The sequence below is a fragment of the Emys orbicularis genome, chromosome 1 (genome assembly GCF_028017835.1).
Source record: "Emys orbicularis isolate rEmyOrb1 chromosome 1, rEmyOrb1.hap1, whole genome shotgun sequence".
NCBI classification, from domain to species: domain Eukaryota; kingdom Metazoa; phylum Chordata; order Testudines; family Emydidae; genus Emys; species Emys orbicularis.
Genome location: NC_088683.1, coordinates 287152397 through 287179196, shown reverse-complemented (window position 1 = coordinate 287179196; position 26800 = coordinate 287152397). Strand labels below are relative to the sequence as shown.

Sequence of the window (26800 nt, the reverse complement as noted above, 5' to 3'; positions counted from 1 at the left end):
ACCCCTGGAGGTGGGTAGGAGTTCACGGACGTGCACATTGCAACACATCTCTGACGAACCCAGCGTCGTCCCTGGCCTGCTGAGTGATGGCATAATGAACGGTGAACGTGTGAACAGAGGACCATGTTGTGGCTCTACATATGTGTACCCGGAAGGCCACCAAAGACGCCCGCACTCTCGTCGAGTGGACCCATGACAATCGGCAGCGGCAGAACCCCGCCAGGTCGTAACAGGTCCTTATGCATGAGGTAATCCAATTGGAAATCCTCTGCGAGGACACTGGGTGACCCTTCATCCTATCTGCTGTAGCGATGAAGAGTTGAGTCGATTTATGGAAAGGCTTGGTACGTTCTAAGTAGAAAGCCAAGACCCTGCAGACGTCCAGGGCATGAAGATGCCTCTCTTCACTGGTCTTGTGCGGCTTGGGACAGAATACCATGAGGAAGATGTTCTGGTTCATATGGAAGGTGGAGACCACCTTTGGCAGGAAGACGACCTTCCGTGACAGGTGGGAAAAGGAGCAGGAACTCGTGGCTCAAAGGGTGGGCCAGTGAGCCTAGAAAGGACCAAGTTAAGATCCTACTGCGGGACAGGAGCCTGTACCTGCGGGAAGTGTCTCGCCTGTCATGATCCCCTCAGGAATCTGACTGTCATGTCATGGGAAAACACTGTCTGTCCTTGGATCGGCGGGTGAAAAGCAGAGATAGCCGTGTGACGCACTGTAATGGAAGACTGTGCTAAGCCCCAGTTCCTCAAATGAAGCAGGTAGTCCAGGACAGCCTGTATGGAGGAACGCGAGGGAGAGATGCCCCCTTCAGACGCCCAGCAGGAAAGCCTCATCCTCTTGGCCAGGTAAGTCAGTCTAGTTAAGGGCTTCCTACTTTCCAGGAGGACCTGTTGGATTCCTTTCGAACAGGTCCACTTCTCCTGGTCCAGCCACTCAGCATCCACGTCGAGAGGTGGAGGGACCCGAGGTTGGGGTGTAGGAGTTGACCGTGGTCCTGTGACAGTAGGTCCGGTCGGTTGGGCAGGGGCCAGGGAGGGGCCACTGAAAGGCTCATGAGCGTGCTGAACCAGTGCTGGTGAGGCCATATCGGGGCGATCAGGACTACCTGCGCCTTGTCTCTCGATCTTTGCCAGGGCCCTGCTGATGAGCAGAATTGGAGGGAACGCGTACATCAGGCTTCGTGACCACAACAGGAGGAAGGCATCGGAGAGGGAGTCCTTGCTCAGACCTCGCAGAGAAAAAAAACTGGTGGCATTTTCTGTTCTGTCTGGTAGCGAACAGGTCCACTCGGGGAGTTCTCCACCTTTGAAAGATCATGGAGGCTACCTCTGGATGTAACGACCACTCATGGTGAGAGGAGAAGTCCCTGCTGAGCTGGTCCACCAGCGTATTCCTGACGCTGGAAAGGGGACAAGCTTCCAGGTGGATCTCGTGGCTCATGCAGAAGTCCCATAGATGGAGCTTCTGCTGACAGAGAGCCGACGAGCATGCTCCCCCTTGCTTGTTGATGTAGAACATCGAGGCTGTGTTGTCCGTCAGGACTCATACCACCTTGTCCAACAGGTGGGGCAATAAGACTCCGCACGCTAGCCGGACTGCTCGGAGCTCTTTGATGTTTATGTACAACCGCGCTTCCTCTGGGGACCACATCCCCTGAGTCTGTAGGACGCCGATATGCGCCCCCCACCCAAGGTCTGAGGTGTCCAACACCAACTCGATGGAGTGGGGAGGGTTGTCGAACAGAACCCCTTCCAGGGCTGTTCTGTGGTCGGCCCACCACCACAGCAAGGTAAGTATCACCTGGGGAATGGTAATGATCTTTTCCAGGGGGGTCTCGGGACTGGGAATAGACCGTCACCAGCCATTGTTGCAGGGGTCGCATCCTGAGCCTGGCATGACGGACTACGTAAGCACATGCTGCCATGTGGCCCAGCAGGAGCAGACAGACCCTGGCTACAGTCAGAGGGAACGCACAGACTTTTGCGATGAGGTTCGTCAACATGTGGTATTATTGGTGGTCATCTGGTGGAAATAGCAAGGAAAGAATAAATGCTTCATCTGGAGATGAAGATGCAGCAGTGGAGACTGGCAGTACTGGTTCCATATCTTCTTCCTCCTCGTACACCGATGGTGCTGCAGGACGAATGGGAGATGGTTGATATGAGGCGACCAATGGTGCTTGGCATCCCTGGTAGGGATTCAAGTGTGGCCACTGCCAGGCTTCATGGGTAGCAATACCAGGCCTCTGAAGCACAGTCAAACTGGTGGATAGTGCAATCTGGGACGTGATTCCAGATTCTGATATGGAACGGAAGAAAATGAGGACTCTGTCTCTGAGAAGCCCTCAGACTTGGAAGATGGGGGAGTAGGGGGGGAGAAGACCGCAAGTACTGGAGGGCTGCATGTGGCAACAGAGCGAGTCTTTCTGGTAGCAGGAGCAAAGGTTCATCCAAGGGGAGGATGGTGGTGAGTGAAGGTCCAGAGAGGAGCAGAAAACGCAGATGGGGAGAAGCAGTTCCTCCGTGGACAGAAGCGGTTCCAGTCATCTGGGAGTGCGAGGCAAAGCTCCGGAGAGGCCAGAAGGTCCACATGGAATCAACACAGGGCAGTTTGAATGTCTGTGCAGATGGATCCTTGTGCAACCACTCACCTGACCTGGTGGAGCTCATGGAAGAAACTAGGAGCTTATGAGCAGACCCAAACCAGGATCTGCTCTTATGGCCATGGCCAAGTTTTTTTCCCCTCATAGTGGGGCTTGTCTTTTGCCTTCGGTACCAACGGATCCAGTGCCTGGGAGGTGCTGGGAAGGGCACTCAATGCCAGTGACGGATGCTTCACCGTCAGTTCCGCTTGTCCCGGATCTGAAGGCACCTGGGGGAGCATAGCCTCCTCCATCAAGAACTTCCAGAGGTGAAGTTCTTGAGCCTCCCATGTTCAGGGCATTAAGGATTTGCAGATAGCACAGCTGACCGCAATGTGGGCCCTGCCGAGGCAATATAGACAATGCTGGTGCTCGTCACTCATGGAGAATGAGTGCGGGCAAGAGGCACAGTTCTTAAAGCCGGGAATGAACGGCACAGTCCCCAGCGGGGAGGGAGTCCCCAAACAGGGGAACAACTACACTAACTATATCTAAGGATAAAACAAGTATAGAACACAAACAGCTTAGCTAGAACTATGTACAAGAATGGATGAAAAGGCCACTCTCTTAGCTAGGCTAAGAGTGCAAAGGAACGGGGGTTCAGACTCAGGGAAGTGGAGAGGCATCGACCCACGCAACCTATTATACCCTCAGCTGCGAGCATGAGGGGACGTACGACGCAGGTGCAGGTCAATGGACACTGCTAGGAAAACCTTCCGGATCTGGCATATGGCGCACATGCGCGCCCATGTTTGGAATCCATATAGGGGGACCATCACTTGAAGAAGCACAAGTGTTTACTGATTTTACTCCTATTAGGATCACAAAGACAACACAGCTAAGTGGTGGAATCTAGTCTTCCTTGTGTATCAACAGAAGTGTTCACAGTATTCCAACAGCTTATTTATGCTCTGCAAAACCATCTTCAGAACTACGTACAATAAGAAAACAATCCATCTTCAGATTCAGACCACATGTAAATTTGCAGGACTGCCAGTTAGAAAAATATATTCTTAATTGTAAACTAAGCAGAATCAATTAAAAAAAACACAAAAGTGGAACTCTACAGTGCCATTTCCACAGATTCAAATTTCAGAATAAAGGATCCTAATGTGCCCCATCTTTTTAAAACTGACAGTAGTCCAGACTACAAATTATGCTCTTCAGCAAGTAACAGGACAATCTCTCCTTCAGAAACAGGCAGCAAATAATTACAATGCCACAACACTAGCACCCGCCAATGCTATTAGGGCATCACAAGTACACCTGATAACAGGTATCATGGGGCCTGCCTTTCCTGCTCAACTAATGCAGTAAAAGAAACACCTGCAACATTTCATATCTTTAAAAATCCCACTGTTATGCTATATATTTTAACACTGATTTCTGATTCTGAAGAAGCTAGTACTTGGTGAGATGAACACTGAGGAAAGAAAAGTAAAATTTCAAATATCTGAAGATGTTAGTTGTCACACATTAGAACCCCAAAAATTGGTCCTGGACTAAATCACCCAATTATTAACTCCATGTTGTATTAAGTTCTGAATGGGTACCTGAATAAACCACAGTAAGAGGAAGAAGTTGAGACTAGGAAAATCAGCCATGCAATGACCTCTTCCAACTAGAGGTTTACTCCCTATTGCAGAGGGATGCTGTGGAACTAATCCCAGACCCCTTTCACGGAACAGGGTTCTACTCAAGCTACTTTCTAGTCCCCTCAAAAAATGGAGGATGGGGGCTGATATTGGATCTTCAACGCCTCAATTGTTCCATTTCCAAACCAAGATTCCGTATGGTCACACTTGCAATAATCATTCCCTCCCTTGGAAAATCAGGGAATACAATATTAAAAACATTTTCTATCATAATAAATCTAATCAGAAGTCATGGCCCCAAACTTTGTATTTAGGTAAGTCATTTTGTTTGTTTTTTTATTTATTCTTTCTGACTTCAGCTCTTAAATATTAGTCTGGTTATACATAATCTCACTTTTATTCCACAGAGTTAATTATTTTTACATTTCTGCCATCTCCCACTTTCTCCAAAAATTTTGGGAGGAAAAGTTATTCAGTGCTGAGGGGACTGAACACCCCATGTTTTTATGTAAAATCCTGTTGTACCAATTTCTGACAACAGACCTCTGGCAATCCTCCCTTCTAGAGCTAATATGGAGGGAGAGGAACAGCCTCATGACACCAGCAGTGTCATCACAAGGGGAAGCGAAAGTTCAATGTATGTATCAAAACAGTGCCATCATGCAAGTCGAGAGATAAAGTTCAAATGTTAGGTCCAGTCACTACCTTTACTACAATACCAAGCAAAAAAGTCTAAGCAATAATTTACTTGTGAAAAAAAATTACTGCACTAAAACTGTCATGAAAGACCATAGCTCAGCAGTGTTACTGCAAAGGAAGAAAGAAATTCCATGAAATTAAGATACAAAATTTTACAACCAGAAAATCAAAATGCATACAAAAGTGATAGGATTGTACCCATTTCTTGACTAACTGCTATTTTTCCCTAGTTACAGTAGTATGTATGGGGACTGATTACAAACAAAGCCCACAATTAATTTTAAAAGGGAAGCTGGGGGTATTGTATGACTAAAAGTTATACCACTGGCAAATGTCTGTTTATCAGTTTCATCCCACTTACCCAGTAGGAGATCTAAAGGTATCATCTCTTTCACAGCATCAAGAATTCCTCTTTGCCTTGCCTCTTGACCATCCAGCTCTCTAGCACAGGCCTTGCAACAACCACATGCAGCACAGCCAGACTCACCAGAGCCACAGCCACATATTCTACAGAACACAAAGAGGTTTTATCCATAATCTACCAAGACAAGCAATATTACATAAAAATGTATTTGAAATACAGATGTAATAGAACAGATTAGACCAACATCTGTCAGGGATGATCTAGGTTTATTTGGTTCTGCCTCTGTGCAAAGGGCTGGACTTGATGACCGCTCGAGGGCCTTTCCAGCCCCACATTTCTATGGTTTTACAATAACCATTCATCTTCCATTTTATTAAAAAAAAAAAAAAAATTATATCCAAAGCCAGGAATCCCGTACCTTAGATAGCAGCATTCAATGTCATTAGGCATACCAAATTACAGTTTGTTTATACTCTTTATACACTTTCCTCCTTTCTGCTTTTGTGAGAATTATTTTGAACATAAGAAATATTTTAAGTCACCTGTTACCTTTACTAAAATGTTTATAAAAACATCACAAAAGTTAAATATATTCTTGGTTTTAAAAATGGATAAGCAATATTTTCTTTAGATACAGTGCTATTTAAGACTGAAGTCTGAAGTGAAGTAAAGTAAACCTCTATTTTGATTACATTCTGTAATCTACAATACTGTATGAAAGATATTTGTATGAATATATTTACTTACCCTCCAGGTACCCTGTCTGGACGCCCACTACTAACACAGCTGGCTCCATAGCCTGTACAGTCCCCACACACAGTGCATACCATGCACTGTTCCAGCTTCCATTTATGCATGCCTGGAGGACACATCATGGACTTCTCGTCTTTTTCATCCAGTTCTTCTTCTAAGTCTTCATCCATTGCTGTTGCCATGTTCTCAACTACAAAACCTATTGAAGAAGATATTGAAACACTTCAAGAATTCACATCAGTTATGTTAAGATACGTAGTGCTATAAGGAAAATGTTAAAACAATGGCAGGTCAGATGAAAATTGGACCTTTTGATACATACAATTATATCAGTTGTTACATATATATCAAAGTTACAAAGTTAGGGACAGACTTTCAAAGGCTCAAATTTTACATATATAATTTTGGCAAGATGAGTGTATAAGTCAGGTACATGCAAAATTCCTTGGAAAATTTGACCTAGAACTGTTTTAACGTTTCCCTAATAGCACAGCCATATGTAGAAAAACATGGAAAACAAGCACAAATCTAGTCTATCGTTTTGTTCTTTCTTGTTTTCTTTTTGTACTCATTTGTATTTTGATATATTTGTAATATACTGTGTAGTATATATTATATTTTACTTAAATATATATATCATCAAATATGTTAAAAGAATGTCAAGGTTTCAAAGTCACAGTCAAAAGTTAAGAAATGTCAGAATTAAAGATGCCAATGCAACCTTAATTTGGTCATTTTGTGCACATAAATTATGACAGTCTTTAAAAACGTGAGAAACATACTATTTTTTCCCACAGATGTCCTGCCTCATTCAGTAAGAGGATTCCCCACCTTCTCATCCCAGTCTCTCCATCTAGTTACCCCAGACTTCATCCTGTCGGACTCATCATCCCTATCAGTCTCCTTTCCCAGCCAGTCCCACGGTTGTCCCCGTCCAACTCCGTCTTCCCAGCTCCCAATACCACTCTCCCTCACCTGGCTCCTTGCCCAACCAGCTCTAACATCACAGACCCCTTCTCACGCGGTTACTTATCTGATTTGTCTTCACCCTTCCCCATGTCACAGTCTCTGCTTCTCACCCTAAGGTTCCTTTTTCCATTCTACTCCTCCATTCTGGCCCAGCACCTCACCCCTTTGCATTTCAGTCATGCACTTCCTCCTCTTCATCTATGCTGCCTGAAAGCCAGCAGCAGGAGCACTGAAAGCACAGAAGAGACTGTCTCTCCCTGCTCTCAGTTCCCGTGCCTGGAGCCACAGTACCCGGGAGCAACAATTGCAGGGAACATCCTGCTCAGCCCCAGGATGAGGTGCAGCATGCCCAGTACAGATGAAATTTTTGACAAACTTAACTGCCATACTAACAAATAGAGCTCATTGGAAAATAGATTCCCCCACCCCAAACAAATCATAGCGTCCTGTGATATATTTCCTTAAAATAACCTCTTCAAATATAGGAACTACTTAAGAGCTTTGCTTCCCCAACCTCTCGATCATATGATAATGCCACTGAAACCCTATGTCTCTGCTGGCATAGAGATATTTTTTAAATTAATTATAAGAGTTGCCATGATAATCTGAAATACAATAGTGATCACTAAATATGTTAATTACAGACAGAAATGCCATACCAAAGGCACCTGATAATTGGAAGTGGCACAAAGTGAAATATATCAAAATGGTATGTTCTGAAGTGTTTATATTGAAAATGTTCAAAAATGCAAGAGTTCTGAAGAGAGAAAAGGGAAGTGGAAGAAAAATATTTTATCTTTTTCAAGGCTAAAGAAAAAGTATAGAAGGGGAAGAAGTTTAGGAATAAGAGGCTTAAGGATCAAATGGTGTTGGAAGAGAAGAAAAAAATTAAATAGGTATGGCAGGAACAGCAGATAATAAAAATAGTCAAAAAGAAAGGTAAAAAGTGAAATGTGGTTGTAATACAGGGATGATACATGAAGAACTACCAACATGAGGAGAGAAATGGGGTCTATTATGAAACAGGTCATTCTATGCATTTTTTTTTTCATTCTTAATATTTGTAGTAGATCACTTCTAAAAAAGTCCTCTGGGTTAACTAATCCTTTCAGCTATATTTGTAAAATGTACTGTAAAATGTAAATACCCTCTTCGTAAATGTAAGTGGAAGGAAGGAAGGAAACTAAGAACCAATAAATGCCTTGGTGCCACTGTTAAAAGAAAAGCATCTGATATATTTTATATTATGGCAATACACAGTTATCAAAAGGCAAAATGAAAACATCTAATGAATTAGTTTAACAGAAGAATATTAACAACATCTGAAAGTCAACTATGTAGCAATACTAAGAGAGAAAGAGACAGACAACATTAAAGTGCTATGCCTCCTTGGCTTTTCATACTATAATATGCTCCAAATGTAAACTCTACAATAGGAATAACAAAGTTACTTACCTGTAACTGGAGGTTCTTCGAGATGTGTGTGGTCTCTATCTGTATTCCACTGAGGATTATGCGCATACGCCCAGAGCTGGAGCTCTTGAAAGTAGGACTGTTCGGCAGTCTGCGCACGTGCTCTGTGCTGCCTCATGGTTTCACCCAAGGAGATAAAGGGCGCAGCGGCCGCCAGTGTCTCCAGTTCCTTCTCTACCGCAGATTTGTTGGATCCGCAGCAGAGAGGAAGGAGGGTGGGTTCGGAATACAGATATGGACCGCGCATCTCAAAGAGCCTCCAGTTACAGCTAAATAACTTAGTTTTCTTCCTCGAGTGACAAAGAAGTGACTATTGTATTCTACTGAGGGTATGTGGGAGGATGCTGCAAGGAGACTGTGGAATGGAGGACTGTTGCTCCGAATGACGCATCTGTCGCGGAATCATACACTAGAGCATAGTGTGTGGAGAAGGTGTGTACCTAACTCCACATGGCCGCCATGCATGTGTCTGCGAGGGGCACATTGTGGAGTGCAGCTGTAGTTTCTGCTTGTGCTCTCATAGAATGGGCCCAAATCCCTTCAGGTGGGGATCATCCCGATAACTGATAGCAGCATGTAATGCACCCAGAAAGCCACTTGGAGATTCTCTGGAAATGGCTTGCCCTTTGACCCTCTCCGATATGGCTACAAAAAGCCTAGAAGATTTCTGAAATGGCTTTGTCTGCTCAAGATAAAAGGCCAAGGACTGTGAACATCTTACGGGTGAAGCCTTCTTTCCCTATTAGAGGCGTGAGGCTTGGGGGAAAAGGTAGATAAAGGTATGGGTAGGAATTTGGGGTGAAGACGTAAAGAGATCTTGTTTTTATGGAAAGTGGTGAAGGGGGGTGTGTGTCAGCCATCATGGCTCCCAGTTCACCAACCCTCTGATTGATGAAATGGCGACGAGGTAGGCGACTTTCATGGAAAGGACTGCTAGCAGGCAGGAGTCCATAGGTTTGACAGGGTAGTCACCAACGAGGTGAGGACTAGGTTACAGTCACAGTGGGGGTCAATAGGCTGAATGGGAGGGTATTTTCATAAAAGGCCTTTCCAGACTCATACAGTTATGGGGTGGGTAAAAACTGAATTGCCGTCCACTGGCAGGTGAAAAGCACTAATGGTAGCTGCATGTATTTAATGGAGCTGAGGGCAAGTCCCGAGTCCTTCAGATACAGGAAATATTCCCAGATTAGTGAGATGCCCACCACTTCAGGGACAAAACCCTGTTGTGTAGCCCAGGAGGTGAACTGCATCCATTTGGCTCGACACAAGCATCTTGTGGAGTCTTTCCTGCTGCTTGAAAGGATCGCTCACACTGCCAAAGAACACTCCTGAGCTAGTGGAGGTGTCCATCCAAAAAGCAAGCCATCAGTTGAAGGGTATGCGGGTTAGGGTGTCTTAGCCTGCCATTGTGTTGAGTCTCTAGCTCCGGGAATGTCCAAAGCATGAGTGGAGGTTGCTTCTACATGCAAAGGAGAATTGGCGAAGTCAGAAGGGGGCTATCAGGATGGTTGTTGCTTTCTCTGGTCTGATCTTGTGGATTACTCATGGTAGGAAGGGTAAGGGGGAGGAGGCATAGTTTGTGCAGTCCAACCAGTCGCCTGACTAGGGCGTCCCCCTGTGATTGGGCTCCAATTCCTCATCTTGAACAATACTGGGTGCATTTGGTGGTGTTGTGGGATACAAAAAGATCCCTCATGGGGGTTCCAGTCAAAGATGTCCATGACTACAGAGTCATGCAATTCCCATTCATGGTCAGTTGCAAAGTTTCTGCTGAAAGCATTGACAATCACTTTCTGGGTGCCCGGTAGGTAGGCTACTATCAGAAGAATGTGGTGTTCGATGAACCATTCCTATAGGCGTATGGCTTCTGTACATAGCATTTGGATCTCATTTCCCCTTGCTTATTTATGTAGAAGAGCGTGGTGATGTTGTCTGACATGAGAAAAACGTGCCAGTCCTGGATGGCTGGTAGGAACGCCAGGCATGCTTTAAGTATTGCCCGGAGTTCCAATATATTTATGTGCATCCTGGCTTCCCATGTTGGCCATGTGCTTTGTGTCATGCAGTCATCCATGTGGGATGCATCTGTTATGATTGTAACGGCGGACGAGGACAGGAGGGAGGTAATTCCCGGGCAGACTCATAGTGGGTTCATCCACCATTGAAGTGAGGAGAGAACTTCGGGTGGCATGTGGAGCAGAGCGTTCATCGGCTGGTGCATGGGGGAATTAGACCCTCTGCAGCCAGAGTTTAAGGCCGTGCAGGTGTAAGCATGTAAATAGCATGACATATGTGCAGGCCACCATGTGTCCCAAGAGAGAAAAGTAGATTTTGGCCGAAATCCAAAGGTTGGAGATCACCAAAAAAATTAGTTCCCTTATTGTCTAGAATCTTTCCTGTGGAAGGTACACTCGGGCAGAAGTCACATCTATGCGAGCTCCTATAAGCTCCAGGAATTGGAGGTTGATTTCTCAATGTTGACACTGACCTCAAGGGAGAAAAGGAGTAGAAGCAATTGGGATGCTGATTCCTTGGACCATGCTGCTATTAGTGAGTTGTCCAGATAGGGGAAAATGAGGATCCTCTGACATCTGAGATGAGCTGCCACCACTGAGAAAACTTTTGTGAACTCGGGGGCAGTGGTAAGTCCAAACAATAAGACCCTGTATTGAAGGTGTTGAGGTACCACCTTGAACCTCAGGAACCTTTTGTTTGTCAGGTGTATATCGATATGGAAGTAAGCGTCCTGCATATCTAAAGTCACAAACCACGGGCCTTTTTCAAGGGAGGGAACGATTATTGCAAGTGTGACCACACGGAATCTTCGTTTGGAAATGGAACAGTTGAGGCGTTGAAGATCCAATATCAGCCCCCATCCTCCATTTTTTTTTGGGGGGGGGACTAGAAAGTAGCTTGAGTAGAACCCTGTTCCGTGAAAGGGGTCTGGGGTTAGTTCCACAGCTCCCCTCTGCAATAGGGAGTAAACCTCTAGTTGGAAGAGGTCATCGCATGGGTGTTCCATGCACGTGGACCGCGGAGGAGGGTAAGATGAAGGCATCACAGTAAACTCTATGACCTAATCACCCTGGATACTATCTAGGACCCATTTGTCCATTGCTATTGCTTTCCATGATGGCAGAAAGAGTTTGAGATGGACCCTGAAGGTGGTAGACAGGATGGATATTGGTGTATGAAGTGGCTGACGTCTCTCTAAAAACACTCAAATACTGCTTATTTGACGATTGGGTGAATTGAGTAGATGACTGGCAGTCGACAGGCAGATGTGGTCTGTGAACCTTACAGCACTTTTGAGAAGACTCATAGGTGTGTTAATGGTATAGTTGTGAGACCCTGTAACAATGTGATTGGGGCAGGAGGTAGAATTTCCTCTTGGTGCTGGTGTATGAATACCCAGAGATCTTAGAGTGGCTCTACAGTCCTTTAGGGAGTGGAGGAATTCATCCATCTTCTGACTGAAGAGGTGCAATCTGTCAAATGGGAGGTCTATAGTTTTCTGCACCTCCCTGGGGAAGCCAAAGGTGTGTAACCAGGATTCCCTCCTCATGTCAATCCCCACTGCCAAGACACAGGAAGTTATGTCTGAGGAGTCCACTGTAGCATGGACCTGGTGAGTAACTTGCCCTCCTGCAGAACTGCTGGAACTATCCAATCTTGCGAAGGTAGATTGTCTGCGAACTCAGCCAATTGCCCATAGTTAATAAAATCATACTTTGCCATCAGGGCTAAGTAATTTGAAATATTAAATTGGAGTCCCACCAAGGAGAAGACCTTTCTGCCCATGATATCTAGTCTCTTACCCTCTCTATCGGATGGGGTGAAGCAGGGCTGTTGTTGCTTGGAATGCTCAAAAGCCACCTGGATGACCAATGAGTTCAGGGGAGGATGAGAGAACAGGAACTCTGACCCTTTGGTGGGGATAGAATACCTTTTTTCAGCCCCTTTCGGGGAAGATGCACACGTGGCTGGGGTTGGAGGATGGCCTCACTGATTTGTACCAGCGAGGGTGGCCCTATCAAAGTGTGTAAGATGTCAAGCAGCTGGTGTTGACTGTCTTGTATTTCCTCTAATAGGATCACCAGGGCATTGGCTATTCTCCGCAGAAATTCTTGGAACTTATGACAGTCGTCTGGTGGAGAGGAGGGGATTGAAGAGGTGGCTGCATCTGGAGAAGATAAGGGATACCTCTCCAGATCCATTGGTACCATTGGAGTCGGGCTAACTGGTGCATCATCCGGTGCCATGTTGGAACGCCTACCTTATGAGGGTTGTGGTGATGGAGGGAGTCCCGGATACCAATTCTGTGGGTCAGGCAAGGTGGGGAACTGCCACAGCGCTGTCGTAACCTTCCGGTAGTTGTGCTTCCGGAACAGGAGTGGTAGACCGTGTCAGACATCTGTATCGTCCGAATCAGAGGCGTCAGAAATCCTGCCAAATGCCGGTGCCGTAGGAAACAAAGGCGGCAGGAACATATTGGGGGAAGGGTCCCTTCAACTTGGTGATCGGATCTGGGCCAGTGGAGACCGTAGTCCTTCCAGCACAAACAACACATGGGGATCTGGAGTGCTTCCATGTCCCCTGGGGGGAAGGGGGGAGGGAGTCAATGGTACCCGTTCTGCTGAAGAAGCCGGTAACAGGAACTGCATCTGTCTGGAGACCAACTGTTCCCAGGATGCTGGCGGGCCACAAGTGGTGGAGTCACAGGATCTATGATCAGCAAAGGTGGATCCAAAAATTGGTGTGGTTGTTACTTGGTCTTGTGAGACTTGGAACACGTGGCTCCTTCGTGGACAGAATCTGTGGACAGTGCCGAATCCTTCTTAGACTTGGAGGAAGACTTACTGTCATGCTTATGCACATGCTTCCTTGGTTTATGGTTAGGGCCAGCGCGGGGTCCTTAGCACTGATACAAGCGGATCCCGATGGCAGGGGAAGCACTCTTCACCTGTTCAGGACAACGTACGGGGCGGTTCCCCAGCCAAGATCCGATGACAGTTCCATGGCAGTCTCCATAAGGTGTTTCCTGAGGTGGAGAGTCCAATTCTCTTGAGAACAGGCAGGAAAGGAGAGGCAGATACTGCACCTTGAGGTGATATGGGTTTCTCCCAAACTGATGGAAAATGAGTGAGGGCAGGAAGCACAGATTTTGAACTCCAGAGGCTTCAGCATAATCCAGTACCCAGGCCCGGGGAGAGGGGAGCGTTTGCCGAGAAACACCGCCAAAGTGGCTTCCCAAGTCCTAAATCTGGTACAAAAGGAAAAATTCAAACAAAAACAAAAAAGGGAATACAGAACAAAATAATACATCTAAACTACAAACAGTATTAAGGATATTTAGAAAAGTTTTGGAAAGTGCATCACAAAGACGACAGGAGAGTATAAGCTCCAACTCGAACCATGCACCCTTTATCGCCTCAGGTGAAACTACAAGGCAGCTCAGGGCGTATGTGCGGACCATCAAACAGTACTACTTTCAAAAGTTCTGGCACCAGGCTCATGCACATAACCCTCAGTAGAATACAATAGGGACCATCACTTGATGAAGAATATACTGTTTCTAACACAATTTGAAAACGAAATTTAGCTAAGTTTTTATTCTGTTATTTTCTAAAAACAAGCAGCTCACCTTTTCCTCCCTGGCTCATGGAGCCTGTGTCTCGTCCACACTGTCCTTTATTATTCACACCAAATGTCCAAACCTCTCCATTCTTCATTAACACGCATGTATGAGCTTTGCCCATAGCTACCTGAGTCACAAAATGGCCTTTCAAATCTGTTACTAAACCTGTGAGATATAAAACATTTGGGTGATGAACAGCATTTTCTCTCTCTGGATCAGACATTCACTATATCACAAGTACTGCTGAAAAAACATTTAATTTTTTTATCGGGAGTAGAAGTAAGGTGAGAATGATGGAATATTGGAGTTAGTAAAACACATGCCTGGTCTACACCTAAAGCTTAGGTTGACCTAGTTATATCAAGCAGTGGTGTGAAAAATTCAGACTCGAGAAATGTCGTTGAATTGACATAAAGCCCCAGTATAGACACCCATTAGGTCGCTGGAAGAATTCTTCTGTCGACCTAGCTACCGCCTCTCAAGAGGATGGTCTAACTACAGCTATGGAAAAAAACCAACCTTCCATCACTGTAACAAGTGTCTATACTACAGCCCTACAGCTGTAGTGCTGTAGCTGTGCTGCTGTAGCGTCTGTAGTGTAGACAAGGCCACAGGTAGTGAAGAAAAAGGAAGGAGGGAAGAACAGTCATAACTAATCTGCCCAGTCAATACAATAAATGTACAAGTTTTTTATAAAGTGATTTCATACAGAACCATAATCCAATTGGAACAAAAATTTCTCTAGCATTTCATTTAAACTGGCATGTTTCAATGCCGAATAAATGCAACCAAACAATATTTTAAAAGACATGTCTCTCTTACATCTGTACTTAACTGGCATTATTTGGCTTCAAATAATATCTCTCAGATATCAACTTACTTGTGCTGTCAGAGTAAATGGCATCTTTTCCAAACATATAGAGTTCTCCATCTTTTGAAATGACAGAACTGCTCCCATTATTGCATGCTGTATATACGACAATCTTTCCTTCCATTTTAATGATCTTTTTAGGCTTATAGGGTTTTGACTGCCGTCTGCTTTTAGCTTTAAAAGAAAAGGCATTTTACAAATAATATGTTTCACCAAAAAATGAGGACAAGAAGAAAATAAGATTTTCACCAGCTAAACTATGAACATTTGTTTCATAATACAATGTTTCCTTAGACTAACCCTACAAAAATCTGCTTGCTGATTCTCCCACTGAAAGTAATTTTTAGGTTAGTTTTGTAAAATACCATCAACTTTTTCATCATTAATGGAATGGTAGGCAAGCAAAATTTGTGTCTAGGCTGACATATTTCCATGACGACTCTGCAAGGCTTCTTTAGTTGGTTCGTTTATACTCAATATATATAACCATAAGTGATCCTAAAAAGCAATACTTGCTCACAAAAGTTTTTTGTCTGAAACCGAAAAGATGCATAAGCAAAATCTGAAGTCATTTGTGTCACAGTAAGTCTGCAGACCAAATTTTTATTATTTAAAGATCTTGGTTTAAAAGTTTTTAAATCCTCCAGTAATCTATCCAATCAAGACGTGATCATGTTCCCATTTAAGTCTCATTAAGCTTCATTAGAAGCCACAATATTAACTTCCCTAATAGTTGTGCTAATTCTATCAATATTTTAGCTAAAACTGTAACATGATTAAGCCCCAAAGAAAACCAACTGACGATATTACTGTTAAGATTTCCTGTAATTGTTCAGAAACCGTAGAAATTACAAGTAAATTTTAAACAGTCCGTCCCATTTTACATCATAAATATATATCTACTAATTTTAAAAGCTTCCTCTGGACACATACAGCAAAATCAAGGTTGCAACTGCAGTTTAGTTTTAAACCTCTCAACTGTCTCCTAACTTTGCCACCAAAGTTTTGGGGCCCCTTTTTGTTGCCACCTGAACCACAAGGGAAAATGTTTGGCACTCTTAATCCCATCAAATCCACTGGACCCCCCACTCGGAAACCCTGCAAGGGGGACAGGTCTCAGAGCCTGGCTCCAACCCATGCTCAACATCTACACTACAATTTTTAGCCATGCAGCCTAAGCCCTGAAAGCCTGAATCAACTGACCCGGGCTCTTAGACTTGGTGCCACAGCTTTTTTTCACTGCAGTATAGAGGTACCACAAACACACAACTTAACAATGCCATTTTTAGAGAGTCACCACTCAGACTAGAACTAGACTAAGGCCATGTCCACACTGCCCTTCCATGGTTAAAACTTTTGTTGTTCAGGGGTGTGAAAAACCACACCCCTGAACGACAAAAGTTTTAATAACGGAAAGCACCGGTGTGGACAGCGCTTCGTCAATGGGACCCGCTCTCCCGTCAAAGCTACCACCCCTCATTGGGGGTGGTTTTATTTGGTCACCTGGAGACCTCTCTCCCAGCGACAAAGAGCAGCTACTCTGCTTCCCTTACAATGGTGCGGCTGCAGCGGCACAGCTGCACCGTTGTAAAGTGCGCAGTGTAGACAGCCTAAGTTTGCATAGTCAGAACAGATGATCTTAGCAGCTGCTCTTTGAATGCACCTTAGACAGTCAGATGGGTGGCAGAAGGCCGAAAGGTATTCTGTATTCAGTCATCTAGCACACTTCTTGGATCTGAAAATTGAAACGGTTTACACTGTTCCTTTATTAATCAATAGCCTAGCAACCTCTGTTTAGAAATGTAATTTCACTATCACTTTATTATGGAAGTGCAGTAGTGACTTCACAGTTAAGGTGAGCAAAACTTTGCTTTAAAAGGAATACAAATAGACAGATATATTTGAAAATAGCTAAGCCACATCAGAGTACGGGTCAGACTTTGTGGTGCAAATTTGAGGTCATAAGGTCACCGAGTTCCTTCTCCAAATTCCTTGGTTTTAAATTTTCAAGTAATGAGGAATCAGACAAGTACAGAAACTAGGGTGGGTAGTTGAGAGTTGGCATGTTCGGGGCCTGCCACAGGCAGTTACCACTGAAAATAGAATGGGGAGCTAAAAATGTACATGCTTAGTGCCTATCACACAAAACTGAGACTGAGAAGAAGAGCTGAGAATAAGGAAACTCGGGGGATACCACATGCACATCGGGCAGAGACCAGGAAGAGCTGAGCCTTAGGAAACTGCTCGGGCTCCACTCCAGTCAGATTCAACACCAGCTCCTCAAGGAAAACCTCAGTTACTGAGAGGCTGAGTGAATGACCTGCCCACAGACACAACCTGGTGATTTAAAGAGATTTAAATCCTCTATTTGCTTGACTTCTGTGATGAGTTTTATGTGAATCAGTTCTAGGGACATGAGGGGGAAAGGAGTCCAGGAGAGCTGGCTGTATTTTAAAGAATACTTATTGAGGTTGCAGGAGCAAACCATCCCAATGTGTAGAAAGAATAGTAAATATGGCAGGCGACCAGCTTGGCTTAACAGTGAAATCCTTGCTGATCTTAAACACAAAAAAGAAGCTTACAAGAAGTGGAAGCTTGGACAAATGACCAGGGAGGAGTATAAAAATATTGCTCAGGCATGCCGAAGTGAAATCAGGAAGGCCAAATCATAATTGGAGTTTCAGCTAGCAAGGGATGTTAAGAGTAACAAGAAGGGTTTCAACAGGTATGTTAGAAACAAAAAGGTGGTCAGGGAAAGTGTGGACCCCTTACTGAATGGGGGAGGCAACCTAGTGACAGAGGATGTGGAAAACGCTAATGTACTCAATGCTTTTTTTGCCTCTGTCTTCACGAACAAGGTCAGCTCCCAGACTACTGCACTGGGCAGCACAGTTTGGGGAGGATATTACCAGCCCTCTGTGGAGAAAGAAGTGGTTCGGGACTATTTAGAAAAGCTGGACGAGCACAAGTCCTGGGGCCGGATGCACTGCATCTGAGGGTGCTAAAGGAGTTTGCTGATGTGATTGCAAAGCCATTGACCATTATCTCTGAAAACTCACGGTGATCGGGGAAGGTCCCGGATGACTGGGAAAAGGCTAATGTAATGCCCATCTTTTAAAAAGGGAAGGAGGAGGATCCGGGGAATTTCAGGCCAGTGAGCCTCACTTCAGTCCCTGGAAAAATCATGGAGCAGGTCCTTAAGGAATCAATTCTGAAGCACTTAAGAGGAGAGGAAAGTGATCAGGAACAGTCAGCATGGATTCACCAAGGGCAAGTCATGCCTGACTAACCTAATTGCCTTCTATGATGAGATAACTGACTCTGTAGATGAGGGGAAAGCAGTGGACGTGTTATTCCTTGACTTTAGCAAAGCTTTTTATACGGTCTCCCACAGTATTCTTGCCAGCAAGTTTAAGAAGCATGGGCTGGATGAATGGACTATAAGGTGGAAAGAAAGCTGGCTAGATCATCGGGCTCAACGGGTAGTGATCAATGGCTCCATGTCTAGTTGGCAGCCGGTATCAAGCGGAGTGCCCCAAGTGTCAGTCCTGGGGCCGGTTTTGTTCAATATCTTCATTTATGATCTGGAGGATGGCATGGATTGCACCCTCAGCAAGTTTGCAGATGACACTAAACTGGGAGGAATGGTAAATACTCTGGAGTGTAGGGATAGGATACAGAGGGACCTAGACAAATTAGAGGATTGTGCCAAAAGAAATCTGATGAGGTTCAACAAGGACAAGTGCAGAGTCCTGCACTTAGGACGGAAGAATCCCATGCACTGCTACAGACTAGGGACCGAGTGACTAGGTAGCAGTTCTGCAGAAAAGGACCTAGGCGTTACAGTGGACGAGAAGGAGGATATGAGTCAACAGTGTGCCCTTGTTGCCAAGAAGGCTAACGCCATTTTGGGCTGTATAAGTAGGAGCACTGCGCCAGCAGATCGAGGGACGAGATCATTCCCCTCTATTCGGCATTGCTGAGGCCTCATCTGGAGTACTGTGTCCAGTTTTGGGCCCCACACTACAAGAAGATGTGGAAAAATTGGAAAGAGTCCAGCTGAGGGCAACAAAAATGATTAGGGGGCTGGAGCACGACTTATGAGTTGCAGCTGAGGGAACTGGGATTATGTAGTCTGCAGAAGAGAAGAATGAGGGCAGATTTGATAGCTGCTTTCAAGTACCTGAAAGGGGGTTCCAAAGAGGATGGATCTAGACTGTTCTCTGTGGTAGCAGATGACAGAACAAGGAGTAATGGTCTCAAGTTGCAGTGGGGGAGGTTTACGTTGGATATTAGGAAAAACTTTTTCACTAGGAGGGTGGTGAAGCACTGGAATGGGTTACCTAGGGAGGTGGTGGAATCTCCTTCCTTAGAGGTTTTTAAGGTCAGGCTCGACAAATTCCTGGGTGGGATGATTTAGTTGGGGATTGGTCCTGCTTTGAGCCGGGGGTTGGACTAGATGACCTCCTGAGATCCTTTCCAACCCTGATATTCTATGATTATTAGATCTCAAAGAATTTTACAACATTATCCCCATTTTACATATGGGAAACTAAGGCACAGAGAGGTGAAGTGACTTGCCCAAGGTCATGAAGCAGACCAGTGGCAGAGGTGGGAATAGTCTCAGTTCAACTGTCTTCCACTAGGCCACACGATTACTATGTGATTCCTCAGTGCTCCTCCCTACTCCTGTACATTCTGTTATAGCGGAATGGTGAAAATGGTTGTGTTTTTTAAACATTTGCAATATATAGTTGCTAAGAAGGATGATGAGAGAAATCTTATCCATTGTCTATGCCCCAAAACTTGACAATTTTAATACATGATAGTTTCCCTCCCACTGAGCATTTGAATGTGTAATTTATCTTTTCAAAAATATTTTCAGTACCTTCTGATTATTCTGCTGTACTCATATTACATTTCTTAACACACACACACACCCTGTGACAGAGGCAGATTTTTCCCAAGTGTTTATAGTTTATTCTCAGATTTCTGCACAAGATGCGTTTCAAAACTTCAAAGTTGCTAGGATTGGAACTTAAATGATTTTTTTCTGGGGGCTGTATCAAATGACCCCAAATTTAGATCACTAACCCTAGCTTGAACTCCCATGAGGCATAGGAAATGTGAAGACAATTTGTACGCATGCAAATTTTAGATTTTGAAGATTTATTGTTTAAACAGGAAGGGCTTCCCAATGTTACCTAGAACAGAGCTGGTACTCCATTATATTACTATACGATTCCTGGAGCTCTACACATGGATCAGCAGCATAAAAGGCTCAGGGAAGTGTTAAGTGACCCATTCATGTCAATGAGAAGTTCTCTGCTGAAAGAATATCCCATGGAGAGGAGTACAGCCTGAAACCATAGTTCTGAGACATGTGAACTATTCCAGTCATGTCAGTGAGTATTCCCTTTCCCGCTCAGGAGTGCTGAAGAGTTTTGATAAGATATCAAGCTTACCTGTTTTTTCAGCTCCTCATCTCAGTCTCAGTGTATTCTTGGTGCATGTTCCAAGCATGTCTGTTTAAAATCCTCACCCAGAGGGACAGGGCTTCTGCCCTTCACAATGCATTAACTTTAAGAAAACCTGTTTTTTCCCCAGGGGCTGTATCTTGTGAATCACTTAGTCAAATGGCCCCAACTTTGGACCACTGACCGTAACCCAAAGCCCCATGAGGCACAGCAAATTTCAAGACAACATGATTAATTATGCAAATTCTAGAGCACTTAGAACAGCCAATCTTTAAAACAGAAAAGCAGGTCTTAAGGTTAACTATAGCAGAACTGTTACTCTGCTGGAACATAGAGGTAAGGTATCTTACTACACCCCTTACAACAATAGCATAATAAGAAAATATAAATGTTGTAAAACCAAGAAATGCAGAGTTAAGATAATTCTTCCCACCCAAAATGGTCAAACAATCTTAACTACTCAAGTGGGAATATCAATCAAAAGCAAGAATCTAAAAGCATCCTAATCCCTCCCCTAATCAAACCTGCCATCTTTTCTGTTCCAATACAATTCCAAATCAACATTCCAACTCCTAGTCCAGAGGACCTTCACTGCACTCTGTCCAGCATCAATGATCCCAGGATGACTTGCTGATGGTTTGCAGAAGTTAATGGAGGGTTAAGCTTCTGGGATCTCTCAGAGAGTATATCTACACTTGGAGCTGCAGGTGTGATTCTCAGTTCAAGTAGACATACTCACACTAGCCCTCATTGAGATAGCACGCAAAAAATAGTGTAGCCTGGGTAGCACAGGAAGTGTTAAGAGGCAGCGCAGCCACAAACCCACATGAGCACAGTGGATATGCATTCAGCACAGCTAGCCCATGCCACCACTCACTGTTGCCCATGCTACTCTAGCTACACTACAGTTTTTAGTGTGCTAGCTCAATGAGAACTAGCACAAGCATGTCTACGTGAGCTGTGAATCACACCCAAAGCTCCAAGTATAGACATACCCTGAGGGTCTCTTAGGGGCTGGGATCAAAGAGGCCAGTGTTAAGGTTGTGTAGGAAGTGTCTCTTAATTCTGCATTTCCTTGTTTTCCAACATTTGTGCATGAGGTAACAATATTCTTGCTTGTTAACAATAAGGAGTCCAGTGGCACCTTTAAATTTAAATTAATGGAGATATCCTATCTCCTAGAACTGGAAGGGACCTTGAAAGGTCATCGAGTCCAGCCCCCTGCCTTCACTAGTAGGACCAAGTACTGATTTTGCCCCAGATCCCTAAGTGGCCCCCTCAAGGATTGAACTCACAACCCTGGGTTTAGCAGGCCAATGCTCAAACCACTGAGCTATCCCTCCCCCTGACCTTAATGACTAACATGCTTGTGAACATCGTTTTTTATGTTCGCTGCTGGGTTCAAACACAAACTTGTGTTTACTTGCAGATAATGTGCACAAGCATGTTGATGATATGCTCGTGCATTGCTCTAGTAGCCTACTCATTTTTCCTTTCACACCTTAAGGACTGGTTAATATTGATTTTACTGGTATAATTTACAAGTACCAATTCTATATTAAGCCATTGATAATACAATAGTAAAACCTACTTGATTCACCATCTTCTCCTTTACTAGCAGAGCCTGTAAAGAATATACTTCCATCCTCTGCAACAAGTAAGGCATGCGAACCATCATGTCCGACTGAGAACTGGATAATCTTTGGAGATTTTGTGATTGGCAGCTCAACCCATTTTCCTGCTGAAGGACCACCTTGTTTGATTCCCAGGCTCTGATATTTGCCAGTGTAATAAATCTGAAAGAAAAAAAGTTATATTGTTCTCCTATCATGTCATAATACTTAAAATGAAACAATTGTATCTAATAAAAGCAAGGTTCAAAATAAAGGGGTTTAAGGATTTTTCCCATTTGATGATTTAATGATAAATAAGTTAAAAATTAGTCTTAATAATGACCTTAGAAAAGTTTACTATAAATGACAACCAAAACAGGCCTTATTTCGAGACACGACCTCAGCAAGATGAAATAGAACGTAACAGAAACATGCATTTTTTCCCGCAAGATACTCTATGCCATAGCTCTCTTCCTTTGTCTGCTCAAAAAACTTTTGATAGTTAATTATGCATTAATGCACCCAAAACTACATGAGGATTCATTTGATTACAGGAGCAGATTAACAGAAAGCATGGTTTCAAAGCAAAAAGGACCAAGGAAAACCAAAATAAAAAACATTTTAATAAATAAATAAATAAATAAACCACATTCTTTAACTCATCCAGTTACTCAATAGGTCAGTATAGTGTTTCTCAAACTTGGGATGCTGCTTGTGTAGGGAAAGCCCCTGGAGGGCCGGGCCGGTTTGTTTACCTGCCGCGTCCGCAGGTCCGGCCGATCACAGCTCCCACTGGCTGCGGTTCGCTGCTCCAGGCCAATGGGAGCTGCTGGACAGGCCAAGGGACCTACTGGCCACCGCTTCCAGCAGCTCCCATTGGCCTGGAGCAGTGAACCGCGGCCAGCGGGAGCCGCGATGGGCCGGACCTGCAGATGTGGCAAGTAAACAAACCGGCCCAGCCAGCCAGGGGCTTTCCCTACACAAGAGGGGGCCTAAGTTTGGGAAACACTGTGTCTGTATATAATGTACTTTTGGTACTTAGTGTCATGATCTGGTACAAGGCACATGCTAAAACACTGGTAAAATGAGTTAAATTAAGAAGTGTCAGTCTGAACATTGCTTTTAAAAAAATATGAATTTAATCATCATCCAATACCAGAAACTCTCCTTTTTTATTTACAAGATTGCCCTAAAAAGAAACATAGGACAGAACAAGAAGCAATGGTCTCAAGTTGCAGTGGGGGAGGTCTAGGTTGGATATTGGGAAAAACTATTTCACTAGTAGGGTGGTGAAGCACTGGAATGGGTTTCCTAGGGAGGTGGTGGAATCTCCATCCTTAGAGGTTTTTAAGGCCCAGCTTGACAAAGCCCTGGCTGGGATGATTTAGTTGGTGTTGGTCCTGCTTTGAGCAGGGGGTTGGACTTGATGACCTCCTGAGGTCTCTTCCAACTCTAATCTCCTATGATAAGAATTGCAATACCAAATCAGACCACTGTTGCATCTGGTCCCAGTAGCCTGTCTGCAGCAATAACTAGTACCAAGTTACAAGAGACCTTACAGTGCACAATTATTAAATAACCTGCCCACAGAGGATGTTTCTTCTTAAACCCCATCAACTTAGTTATTGGCTTATGCTACAATACATAGAAGTACATTAAAAAATATATCCTATGAAATGTACTCTTATCCGTATCTGAATCTCTGAGTAGTTCCCACGCAATTAGCGGTCACTTAAGCTGTCTATCCTGGGCCACCCTTCACATATCCTCTGCTGTTGTTAAGTCCCATAGGTTTTCCCTCTGAGTAGCACTCAGTGGAGGGATTCTTTCAATCCACCTGTTTTGCATGTTCCTCTAGCTGCTCAATAGCACACCCATCATGGCAGATAATCTGGCTTTATTCTTTACACATGTCCCATACATTTCCATCTTCTTTTCTGGATAACTTTGGCCTAAAGGGTTGTTTAACTCTGACAAATCTTGGCATTTGTTATAAACTCACTGGAGATATACCTATCTCAGAGCTGGAAGGGACCCTGAAAGGTCATTGAGTCTAGCCCCCTGCCTTCACTAGCAGGGCCAAGTACTGATTTTGCCCCAGATCCCTAAGTGGCCCCCTCAAGGACTGAACTCACAACCCTGGGTTTAGCAGGCCAATGCTCAAACCACTGAGCTATCCCTCCCTCCATTTATTAAACTAGTATTTTTGAGGCATTTTGCTTTGGAAGGCATTTAAATGTCTGTCTGTAGCTTTAGTGGATTTCCAGCTTTTATATGCATATGTTAGGACTGAAATATCCATATGTCTATTCCATTTATGAATTCCACCAAGCTTTGGTCTTCAATATCTTATGAGAATTAATTCCAAAGGTTAAATCCATTCTACCTAAGTATTTACTTTCTTCATTTCAGACTCTCATACTACCTCTTGAGGCAGCAGGTTCTGAAGCGGTCTTGCAGTACTTTTGGCCACTTCTTTGAGACAGCGTTGCAGGCATCACACCCTTTAGCTAAGTGCCATTCTTAGTGGCATAGACATTTCTTTTACAGACTCACCTGAATCACGGAACATCAAAAGGCAAGAGGAAGTAACAGTTATTTACTGTAACTGTGGTTTTTTGAGATGTGATGCAAACATGTATTCAACTTAGGTATGCACATACCTAGCACACTGGAGCCGGACAGTACCTGTAGACGGGCAGCACTCCCACGTAATTGCTGTGGCTCCTCCCCTGGCTATATGAGGTGACACTGCCCCAACACCCGCCTCAGTTCCTTTGCACCAAAAGCTCAAGAGCAGACTATGATGCAGAGGGGATGGAGAGTGGGTCATGGAATACACATCTGCATCACATCTCCAAGAACTACAGCTACAGTAAGTAACCGTTCCTTCTTCTTGGAGTTGATGCAGACGTATACTCCACTTAGGGCTTGTCTACACTTACAGGGGGATCGATGCGCAGCGATAGATGCATCGGCCATAGGTTTAGAAGACCAGTTAAATAGACCGCAGATAGCTCTCTTGTCGACTCCTGTACTCCTTCAGATCGAGAAGAGTAAGGGGAGTCAACGGAAGAGCATCTCCCATCGACATCGCGTAGCGTGGACTCCACGGTAAGTAGATCTAAGCTACGTCAACTTGAGTTACGCTATTCACATAACTCAAATTGCATAGCTTAGATCGACTTTTCCCTGTAGTGTAGACAAGGCCTCAGTTCACTCACAAGCAATATGGAAACGTCACTGAGGAACGCTATCGGCGTTGCTTGTGCTCTCGTCGAATGAGTTTGTATCTGCTGAGAAGGCATAGCTGAAGCTCTCATACAGAGTCTTGGTACAAGATGTTATCCATCTTGAGATGGTCTGTGCAAAGACTCCTTGCCCTTTCGTGAGGTCCACATATGAAATGAACAGGTGATGCAAAGTATGAAACAGTTCAGTCCTGTTCAGATGAAAGGTTAGATACTGTTTGACATCCAACATATGGAGGCGCTGTTCCTCTGGAAAGGAATGTGTCTTAGGGAAAAAACACAGATAAATATACCGCCTGATTCAGATGAAACTCAGATCACCCTGGAAAAAACTTTGGCTGTGGCCAAAGCATTATTTGCCCTTGAAGAAATGCATGTAAGAAGGGCCCACCATCGGGGCCTGCAACTGACCCACCTTCCTTGCAGATGTAATGGTTATCAAGAATGCAGTTTTCGGAGACAGGAGGGGCAGTGGACAGGATGCAAGCAGCTCAAATGGAGGGCCAATTAGAGCCACCAGAACTGCATTTGGGTCCCACAACAGGACTGGCTCTCGGGCCTGATGATGTAAGTGGATAAGCCCTGTGACAAAGTTCCTCCTCTATCTTGGTGGGTCCTGCGCTTATTGGCGGATTTTCTTGCCTCAGAGATTCACCATGTGGGTTGGGGAACAGCCCAGAGACCTTCCCCTCTGGGAGAACCCACAGTCCAGGTCAATTGGGAGGTTTGGGGGGAACCCGGGCCCGCCCTCTACTCCGGGTTCCAGCCCAGGGCCCTGTGGACTGCAGCTGTCTAGAGTGCCTCCTGTAACAGCTGCATGATAGCTACAACTCCCTGGGCTACTTCCCCATGGCCTCCTCCAAACACCTTCCTTATTCTCACCACAGGACCTTCCTCCTGGTGTCTGATAATGCTTATGCTCCTCAGTCCTCCAGCAGCACACCCTCTCACTCTCAGCTCCTTGCGCCTCTTGCTCCCAGCTCCTCACACTCCCACCACAAACTGAAGTGAGCTCCTTTTTAAAACCCAGGTGCACTGATTAGCCTGCCTTAATTGATTCTAGAAGCTTCTTCTTAATTGGCTCCAGGTGTCCTAATTAGCCTGCCTGCCTTAACTGGTTCTAGCAGGTTCCTGATTACTCTAGTGCAGCCCCTGCTCTGGTCACTCAGGGAACAGAAAACTACTCATCCAGTGACCAGTATATTTGCCCTCTACCAGACTCCTGTATCCCACTGGTCTGGGTCTGTCACAGCCCTTTCAGAAATCTTATCACCGTGGCATCGGAAAGAACTGATTTCTCCTAAATAAGGGAATGAAACACTGATATTGCTGCCAAATGCACTCTCACTGAACTGAGGGTAAGGCCTGATTTCTAAAGATGTAGTAGATACTCCAAGATGTCCTAGATGGAAGTCCCTGTTGGTTGGGTCCCGCAGGCAAAGAACA

At 44.6% G+C, this 26800-nt stretch overlaps 1 protein-coding gene across 1 annotated transcript in view; it reads right to left on the bottom strand.

The window, feature by feature from the left end:
* The window catches only part of MYCBP2 (MYC binding protein 2), a 419800-nt gene that overhangs the window by 295174 nt on the left and 97826 nt on the right, over positions 1 to 26800 (bottom strand). Inside the window, exons 12-16 of the mRNA XM_065413662.1 lie at positions 22082 to 22286; positions 15023 to 15187; positions 14149 to 14307; positions 6054 to 6258; positions 5304 to 5449 (exon numbers count right to left, since the gene is read on the bottom strand). Coding sequence (XP_065269734.1) covers positions 5304 to 5449; positions 6054 to 6258; positions 14149 to 14307; positions 15023 to 15187; positions 22082 to 22286 — 880 coding nt within the window. The remainder of the gene's footprint in view (positions 1 to 5303; positions 5450 to 6053; positions 6259 to 14148; positions 14308 to 15022; positions 15188 to 22081; positions 22287 to 26800) is intronic.